Raw genomic sequence first — 10,195 nt, forward strand, 5'->3', positions numbered from 1 at the left:
TACTTCGAGAGTCTTGAAGAGATTTTTGGTGCAAGTCTTGTTATTTAAAATGCTGCTATTCTGATAAGGGAGTCATAATCGCTTTGAAAACAATTGCCATTATAACACAGTTTAGCACCAGCAGAGTCAAAAATTGTTTAAAGTTTAAAAAATCAAATTCTTGCCTCGACTATAATATTGGTTATTCTTTAATCTCTACCTTATTGATATATCTTTTTATATTTTATGTTGCTTGAATAAAATTTAATCACTTTTGTGTTTATATATTATTTGGTATAACATATTAATTAATACACACTAACTTTTTTTCAAACAGAAGGTTCCTAAATCATGAAATCAATATTAACTCAAGTCTACCTTTATCGGCCTCTGAATATCATATAAAAAACTTTATCTTACTCAAATGCTCGTCGGACCAGACCGCGTCATCGCCTTTTTCAGCCTCTAAGTTGTTGGCCCTTTTTGATAATTTTGCACTCGGGTAATGTTTCCAGGTTTCTTGAATCATTGGATTTTGGAGGTAGATCACTTTCTTGTTCTATGCTCTCAGTGGAATTTTCTGGTTGTGAATCCTGAGAATTTTTTTAACAAAGAGAAAGAAACATAAAATTTCTATGTAGAATAAATGAGGGCCTAAGGAGTCTTCTTCATTTTTTAAAATCAAATTCTGTTCAACTTATTTGTATGGTTAAAGTGACAAAACCAAAGCAAAAGTAAAATGTGTATATATATATATATAACAATTGAAAATTCGAGAAAAGTAGTCAAATTTTATTGCTTTGTTTCAAGGAATTTATTAAAAAAATTTAACATTGTTCAGAGACTGAAAGATATACCCCAAAAAAAATAAAATAAAATAATTTAAAAATCATAGAAAACACTTTCTCTTCCAGTAAATTTAAATCCTTAGCACTGAGGAATTAAATAAAAGATTTGACCGTATAACAAGTACAAGATTGGGAACCATTTTTTGACTAAGTATTCAATTCAATAATATTAAAAAAGAAAGCAGGAATTATTTTGTGCACAATTTAAAAGCCAGCATAATGACAACTGCTTGGCATTGCTTGCCTGAGCAGTTAGGATTATATGGTCTACGCCATACCATCATTCTATGGCACAGACGCTTACAGAGTCGTTAGAAGCGTCGTCACCGTCATTGTTCATCGGCATGTTCGGTGATCAAAATGGCTTTGATTACACCACTGCTCGACGACGATATCCAGTGGTAGTTTGGGATTAAAAGCTGATGTATTGATCTGTTTAAACTGTACCGTATAGATTTTTAGGTTTGGAATTAATCTCACAAATTAATTTTAAGAAATTGAAATTAAAAATGAAAAAATGTTAATGAAATTAAAAGATGTGGATTAAAATGTAAGATTTTGAAAATAGAGAATATCAAATGTTAAATAAAAAAAGAAAATACGGCTTCCTAAACAAAATAATGTAATTTTGGAAGCAAATGAAGTGTAATTTACCCATTTTAAATTATTTTCATAAACAAATTTTACATTTTTATTATTTGTAAAGATTTTCAAATTTTAAATCAGTGATTTGTGATCCTTATGGAGATATTTCTATAGTAAAAGCTATACTTCCTCCGATAATGACATAAATTCCAATTCTCAACCGCAATATTAGGGAAAAAAAAAATCTCTTATATATATTTTATGGAAAATAATTTATCAAAAAAAATTTATAAACTTAAAAAAAATTTTGTATGAAAAATGAAATAAAGACTAAAGCGGCAACTGTCAACAGACATTGGAGGTTATTGTGTAAAAAGCCCAAAAGAATAATAATATTTATAATAATTATAATCATTAATACCAAATTGCGAAATAATGTTTATGTACCAGGGACTACGCGTGACAATAACATAATAAAACGAGCTAATTAATGTACCTAAAATGTAATACTTACAGTTCCTCGAGGACAGCCCGCTTAGTTTTTTTTCTTTTCTATTTTTTGTTTTACTTTTCATTATTATTTTTTATTTTTTATTTTTTATTTTTGTGAAAAGCGTTTTTAATGTTCCTTGTTGAGGTGTTCGTTATTAATCGACCGAAGTGATACAGAAATTTATATATATATATATATATGTAATTCTTCAAAAGGCAATATGGTGATTTTCAAAATTTTGTGGGCATATTGGGAAAATAAACAATAGTTTAAGGGAGCAAAATATTTTTTACCCAAAAAACAACAAAGAAAAGACAACTTATCAGAGCATAAATAAAAAATCATACCTTAGCTAAAATTCCTCGTCTTCTCCTGTATATGTTATGATGAAAATATTCGATGGGTACGATGATGAGGAGCAAGAAGATCACGAAGATGGGCAGTAAAATGTAGTAAACGCATGTGCCAAGAAAAGAATAAACATAGTCAGTGAAATATCCGAAAGTGAGATTGAGAATGCAAAGCAAGAAAGACAAGCTGATGAAGACGCAAGAAGCAATGGCGAATGCATTCGAAGATCCTAAGACCGCATAAATGCCTGTCATAAACGCAATCACCATGACCATGGCCACTATGATGAGCTTGAATGCGAGCAAGAAATATGACGAGTCCTTTGTCCGATCTTTTTTGAGTGCCAAGAACATATGGATGAATACAGCACAACTAGAAAGCGCCATGGCTATTGCATCCGATATAAGGAATGCCTTAAATGCTGCATTTTCGCTTAGAACTGCACTTCCAGCAGCGCCCGGTTGTGAGCCTGCGTTGCTTGGCAGGTTATCACCGCCGCTCAAATAATCACCTAGTAAAGTAAAACCAGCTGCGAATGTCACAGTAGCAATGAGTGCAGCCACCACTAGAGTTGATTCTTTGTCCAACAACTTTTCCTCATCTGGCTTTTTACGATCATTGAACGCCTGCAATATTTGATGAAAATTATATATACAAGTACAGATGTCCAGTAAAATGAAACTTATTTTATTATTATTATTATTGTTATTATTTTTTTCCCTCTTTTTTATTTGAAAGACATCAAATTGAACTTGTTATGGAAATGTAAAATAGAGAAATTAAAGAATATATATATATATATATATGCACCAGTGCCGCCTTAAGGGTACGACAAATAAGGCTTCTGCCTAGGGCCCCACGATGAAAAGAGGGTGGCCACCTAAAAAAATTTTTTCTTATTAATTATATGTATTATTTACATAAAAAATTATTTGTTATGTTAAATATAGTAGTATTGTTTTTTATCTTTTTGGAAATGTAGGGACATATTAATATTTTTTTAACTTCTACGTTAGAATCAATCAAATATTTAAATAAATAATTATCTCTAACTAACTTTTCAAAACAAGTGTTAACTTTTAATTTTTCTCATATTTTAAATATTGTAAATGCACATTAATTTTATTCTATCAAAATTGTTCTTTTTTCTAAACATTCTCCCATCTTTTATTATCTTACAATCTTTATATGAATTAGGAATGTGACAATAACTGTCATTTTAATATTTTAGCTAGCAATTTTTCCTGTCAAAATTTATTAAACAAACAAAGCAACCAGACAAGACAAATTTTGAATACTTATTGTTTTTTATTACTCGCCATTTTATTGTTGTCATAGCCCCAGATCGGTTGAGCCGGCCTGATATGTACAAATATAATTTAATATGGTTTGGCACCCTAAAAATTAATGATTCCCTTTGCAATTTAAATATCCTTTGAACTACAAAATTCTTACTCACATTGCCCATTAAATTATTGTTTTCTTTGCTGTTTAGTTGAATCGTACATGTCCTTTTGACTAGTTTGATAAAGCCAACCATACAGAACTCATAGCTTTTTTTTTTCTTTTTTTTTTTGAAGTTATAATATGTTCTATTTAATTTAAACATTGTCTTTGCGTATTTGACTAGTTTGTTTGTATTGATCAGAGAAAATTCCATTATTACCGGACTAAATTCATAAAAGATAATAATAACAATAAATAAATATTGATAAAAAATAATAGTAATAAATAAATAAAGTTTTTGTAGTTTGGATATTAGTCGCACATATACCATCTAATATACATACCTTTGTCCAAATCTTGAAAGCATTTTTGGTTTCTCCTTGAAATTCCATAAAATTGCGACCAAAGTATTTGATATTTCGTCAGTCTTGTTTTGTGATCTTGTCGAACTCGGTGGCAGCATGGTGATCATGATAAAATTTTTCATCGACCAATAATGATTCACAACAATCTGGAGACCATGATATAATTTCTCTTATAAATGAACGACAAATTTTGGGATCAGCTATTACTTGAAGTGGTATCTGACCATTTTTGTCTTTGATGCCTGCTGCAAATGGATCGCATTCTAACAACCTCTTAATTGCAACTTCTTTTCCCAGGTTTGCAGCATAATGTAATGGAACCCAACCTTTTTCATCATCTGCTACTCTGCATAACTCTTTCCCTCTTTTCAGAATAGCATCGATTTCTAAAACAATTAAATATATGAAATTAAAAATCATACGAAACTAAATCTTAAACATATGTATAAATAATCTTAAATATATATATATATATATACCAAAAAAATCGGATATTACTGCCTCATGCAGAATAGTTTTGCCATCGTAGCCACCATAATAAGTAGATGTTGTCTGTGCATCTATGTTTTGCAACCCATTTTTTACCACAGAAAAAAATCCTGCCTTGACAGCTAGATACAGAGGAGTCTCGCCTGCTGCATTAGGATCATACATGACCTCACTGTGATCTTCTTTACACAAAATCTCTGCCAATTCACAATGTTTCGACCACTGATCCGTGTATTTGTTAAGCTTAAGCCCCATTAGTATTGACTCATGCAACGCCGTGTCTCCGGCCTTAGTCTTCATCCTCAACAACATCTGCTTGCTGACCCGACAGAAACTGCTTTCACTGTCTACATGATGATCAACCCTACTACCAATATTATTTTTTGTTGGGAAAATATCATAGATGAATATATGTTAATACATGTGGACAATTTAATACAAAATAAATAAAGCATTTTAGAACCTATAGGTCTTTGAAATTGATCTACTTTCTAGAAAGGTTGACCGAGGTCTGTGCGATACCACAGTGTCCTCAAGACGTTTTGCGCCCACCGGTGCAGGAGTTTTGTAGCGAACGTCTCCCAGGATACAACGGCTGCAAAAGCTTTCAGATTCAGCACCTCTGAAGCTTTTCTCTTCGAACTCTCTGTGTACCTTCACTTTACCATACTTTTTTTTTTCTGTACTTCCTTCCAAAAATAAAAAAATTGAAAAGAACGTTGCAGTACGTGCAACCTTCAAACTCTCACCAAGGAGTTATTCTCCCGTAAAACTCTCTCCCACTATTATCAAAAATATTATTTGATTTAAATAAAAAAAATATTATAACAAAACTCAACAACCGAAAACCCAAATCATTCACACTTGTGGGCCTAGGCCCAACTTTAACAATCCCCCACATGAATGATTTGATTTAAAAATACAAACATGGCTCTAGCGGTAAAGCTCTACACTCGGACCCTGCATAGGATAGGTAGATGTTACTCTTTGAACCTTCCCTTGAGAGACTACATTTTCTTTACTGACTTATGATAGAAGCGATATCTTTGAACCATTTCATCTTTTATGTAAATGACAACATAGCCCACACATGATTCCTTCCTGATACACTTCAGTTCTCACTGTTGTGTTCATTTTGGCCCTGAACACCTCCCTGGTTCCGCGAGAGTTTCTAAAGAAATGTGCCCTAAATAATTCTCCTTTGAAGCGGCCACTTTTCTCTCTCACATAGGTGATTCCTCTTTCTTATATAATCAGCATACCTATGCCTAGATTACTAAACACACACTTATAGGAATCATTAAAAGCATACTTTTATGCTTAATCTCTTTTTATCACTGTTTCATCATAGGAATGGGCAGAGGATTAACCCCCCACAGTGATCCATACTAGTATTTACAATTGAATTGTCCCATTGAACCTAGATCTTGGGATCTCCAGTCAACTAGGTTGGGTTTCCATCGTATTGACATTATTCACGGGCTTCAATCCCATTCCCCTCGATGACTTCTCAACTAGTTCTCTATTTAACCTTTTGGTTAGCGGATTCATAATGTTATCTTTTGACTTTACATAGTCTATTGAGATAACTCCAGTTGAGATTAATTGTCTAATGGAATTGTGTCTACGACGAATGTGTCTAGACTTTCCATTATACATAATATTCTGTGCCCTGCCAATCGCAGATTGACCATCACAATGTAAACTTATTGCCGGCACAGGTTTAGGCCACCTCAGAATGTCCTCTAAAAATTGGCGTAGCCATTCTGCCTCTTCACCACATTTATCTAGAGCAATAAACTCGGATTCCATAGTGGATCGAGTTATCACAGTTTGTTTCGAGGACTTCCATGTCACAGCTGCACCTACTAATGTGAATACATAGCCACTAGTGGATTTTGAATCCTTTATATCTGATATCCAATTTGCATCACTGTATCCTTCTAATATAGCAGGATATCTTGTATAGTGCAGTCCGTATTCACGAGTATATCGTAGATATCTTAGTACTCTAACAATCCCTTTCCAATGATCTTCATTTGGATTACTCGTGTATCTACTTAGTCTACTTATTGCGTAGGCTAAGTCTAGTCTGGTACAACTCATCAAGTACATCAGACTTCCAATCACCCTAGCATATTCTACTTGAGATACACCTTCTCCTTTATTTTTGGATAAGTGTAAACTCATATCTATGGGTGTTCTGGCTATACTAGTATCATCATTACTAAACTTAGCCAGTATTTTATCTACATAATAAGTTTGACTAAGAATGATTCCATTCGAAGTTCTCGTGATTTTCATACCTAAAATCACATCTGCAAGCCCCATATCTTTCATGTCAAATTTAGAATTTAACATGGCTTTTGTAGTTCGGACCATATTGTCGTCACTAGCTACTATGAGTATGTTATCTACATACAAACATAGAATAACATATCCATTCTCTGTATCTTTTACATAGATACACTTGTCACATTCATTTATTTTGAACCCATCTTTTAGCATGGCATTATCAAATTTTTGATGCCATTGCTTTGGAGCTTGTTTAAGTCCATATAAAGACTTTACCAATCTACAGACTTTCCTTTCTTGTCCTGGAGCAGTAAAACCCTCAGGTTACTCCATGTAGATCTCTTCCTCTAGATCTCCATTCAGAAAGGCTGTTTTTACATCCATTTGATGTACTGTAAGATCCCGCAATGTTGCGATTGCCAGTACCATCCTTATGGAATTTATCCTCGTGACTAGAGAATAAATGTCAAAATAATCAAGGCCTTCTTTTTGCTTGTATCCTTTAATTACAAGCCTTGCCTTGTATTTATCTATTGTTCCATCTGCTTTCATCTTCCTTTTAAAAATCCATTTGTAACCCAAAGGTTTACAACCTGGAGGAAGATCTACCAACTCCCAAGTGTGATTCTGCAGGATGAAATCAATTTCACTTTTAACCGCTTCTTTCCAGAAATTCCCTTCAGGAGAATTTATGGCCTTTTGGAAGCTTTGAGGTTCACTTTTTAGCATATAAGTAAGAAAATCCGGACCGTAGGAATTTTCCGTTCTTACTCTGTTGCTACGTCTAAGCTCAACCTCAGTTTCTTGTTCTTGATCACTATCATGATTAACATCATCCATAGTATCATAAGTTCGTTTAGACGTACTCGGTCCTTCTTCCACTTTATATGGAAAAATGTGTTCGAAAAATTATGCATTTCTCGATTCCATTATTGTGTTCTTGTGTATATCAGAAATTTCTGACCTATACACAAGAAACCGATATGCACTACTATTCTGTGCATATCCTATGAAGATGCAATCAACAGTTTTGGGACCTATCTTCACCTTCTTAGGTGTAGGTACAACTATTTTAGCTAGACACCCCCACACTCGTAAATATTTGTAGGAGGGTTGTCTTCCCTTCCATACTTCATAGGGTGTCTTTACCTTATCTTTCCAAGGCTCCTTATTTAAAAGGTCATTTGCCGACAAAATGGCTTCCCCCCACAAGTTCTGAGGTACTCCAGAACTTATCAACATTGCATTCATCATTTCTTTCAAGGTTCTATTTTTTCGTTTAGCCACACCATTTGATTGTGGCGAATATGGTGGACTAACTTCATGTATTATGCCATGTTGAGCACAATACTCTCCAAAAGGAGTTACATACTCTCCACCACGATCACTTCTGATCACTTTAACTTTCCTGTTGAGTTGATTCTCAACTTCCGTTTTATAGAGAATAAATTTCTCTATAGCCTCATCCTTACTTTTAAGCAAATATACATAGCAGTATTTCGTGCTATCATCAATAAAGGTGATAAAATACTTATTACCACCTCTAGTCGGTGCGAATTTTAAATCACATATATCATTATGTATTAAATCCAAAGGTTCATTATTTCTATCAATTGTTTGATATGATGACCTCATTAATTTTGCTTCCACACAAGTTTCACACTTATGATTTGAATCAATTTCAAATGTGGGAATATGATTTAAGTTAATTAATCTCCGCAGAGAATTAAAATTAACATGTCCTAGTCTACCATGCCATAAAATGAAAGACTCAAGCAAGTAAACAGAAGAACTACTAGCTTTATTCATTTCTTTAGGCTTTACAGTCATTACATTTAGTTTAAATAAACCATTAACTACATAGCCCTTTCCCACAAACATCCCAAATTTAGACAAAATAACATTGTCTGACTCAACACTAAGCGAAAACCATGTTTGCTCAGCAGCGATCCAGATACCAAATTCTTGAGAATGTCTGGAACATACAATACATTATTCAGAGTCAGCTCTTTCCTCGAGGTCATCTTCAGGATTACTTTGCCCTTACCTTGGATTTCTGAGGTAGCGGAGTTACCCATAAACAGCTTCTCCCCATTCTTCTTTGGTTTGAAGGAAGTGAACATACTCCTATCCGAACACACGTGGAGGGTCGCACCAGTATCTATCCACCACTCTCTAGGATTAGATCCCACCAAGTTCACCTCAGATATCACAGCACTTAGGTCAATATCGTCAACCTCTTTAGTGATGTCCTCCATCACTTGTGCCTGGTTCCTCTTTCTTTTTGGCAGCCTACATTCAGTAGCTCTGTGACCCATCTTGTCACAGTTCAAGCACCTGCCTTGAAATTTGGCCTTCTTGGAGATTCCTCCTTTTGGCCATAGCTTAGAAGCTTTTCCAATTTGCTTCTTATTCTTGGAGCCCTGACCATGCTCCACAACATTAGCCTTCGACACGGCCTTCGAAGTTCTCTTATCAGACTTTCTGTTGTCATCTTCTATGCGAAGCTTGCTAATAAGAGCCTCCATATCCATCTCCTTTCTCTTGTGCTTCAGATAATTCCTGAAGTCACTCCAACTCGAAGGTAGTTTCTCAATCATGCAAGCCACTTGTATGCTTCATTCATTATCATCCCTTCAGCAAGCATTTCCTGAATCAGTACTTGCAACTCATGTACTTGATTCATTATTGGCTTTGCATCCACCATAATGTAGTCCAAGAATCAGCCTGTAATAAACTTTCCTGAACCCGCATTCTCGGTCTTGTACTTTCGGTCCAGTGTTTCCCACAGCTCCTTTGCTGATTTCGTGCCACAATATACACCATACAGGGCATCAGACAGGCCATTCAGGACATAATTCCGACATAAGTAATCGGAATTATTCCATGCATCCACCGCCATGAGAGTTTCCTTATCACTCTCTTCATTACTGGGTGGCGCATCTTCAGTCAAGTACTGCACAAATCCCAGGGTGGTCAAATAAAATAGCATCTTCTGCTACCACCTTTTGAAGTTTGCTCCATTAAACTTCTCATGTTTCTCTGCATGACTAGTAGAAGGAGGCATCTAAATTCCAGAAGTTTGAGTGGGCACAATCCTGTTGTCTCCACTTGCCATTTCTGTAACATCACAAAACAAAAATCAATTAGTTGTTATTTTCTATATTAACAAACTAATTATACGCAATTTCCATAAGGAAATCACACAAAAAAGTGATTTTTAGGGTTTCTGAATACACCACAAAAAATTACTGTATACACCCAAAAACACTATTCATAGCACTATTCACGATACTATTTATCGGTACTGTTCATGACACGTGGCATCAACGGCTGCATGGTTG

The 10,195-nt window shown here is 34.4% G+C and overlaps 1 protein-coding gene across 1 annotated transcript; it reads right to left on the reverse strand.

Annotated features, from left to right (window-relative positions):
- Positions 1 to 437: 437 nt before the first annotated feature.
- LOC107433536 (retrovirus-related Pol polyprotein from transposon TNT 1-94) lies at positions 438 to 9,546 on the reverse strand (the record flags this gene model as incomplete). The annotated part of the gene is given in 10 exon segments (XM_060815862.1): positions 438 to 572; positions 2,253 to 2,882; positions 4,275 to 4,453; positions 4,547 to 4,920; positions 6,088 to 7,219; positions 7,334 to 7,646; positions 7,767 to 8,764; positions 8,767 to 9,169; positions 9,293 to 9,465; positions 9,468 to 9,546. Coding segments are annotated over 10 exon segments (4,416 nt in total), but the record flags the coding sequence as incomplete, so codon positions are not given.
- Between the last annotated feature and the right edge of the window lie 649 nt (positions 9,547 to 10,195).

The sequence above is a fragment of the Ziziphus jujuba genome, chromosome 3 (assembly GCF_031755915.1).
Source record: "Ziziphus jujuba cultivar Dongzao chromosome 3, ASM3175591v1".
NCBI classification, from domain to species: Eukaryota; Viridiplantae; Streptophyta; class Magnoliopsida; order Rosales; family Rhamnaceae; genus Ziziphus; species Ziziphus jujuba.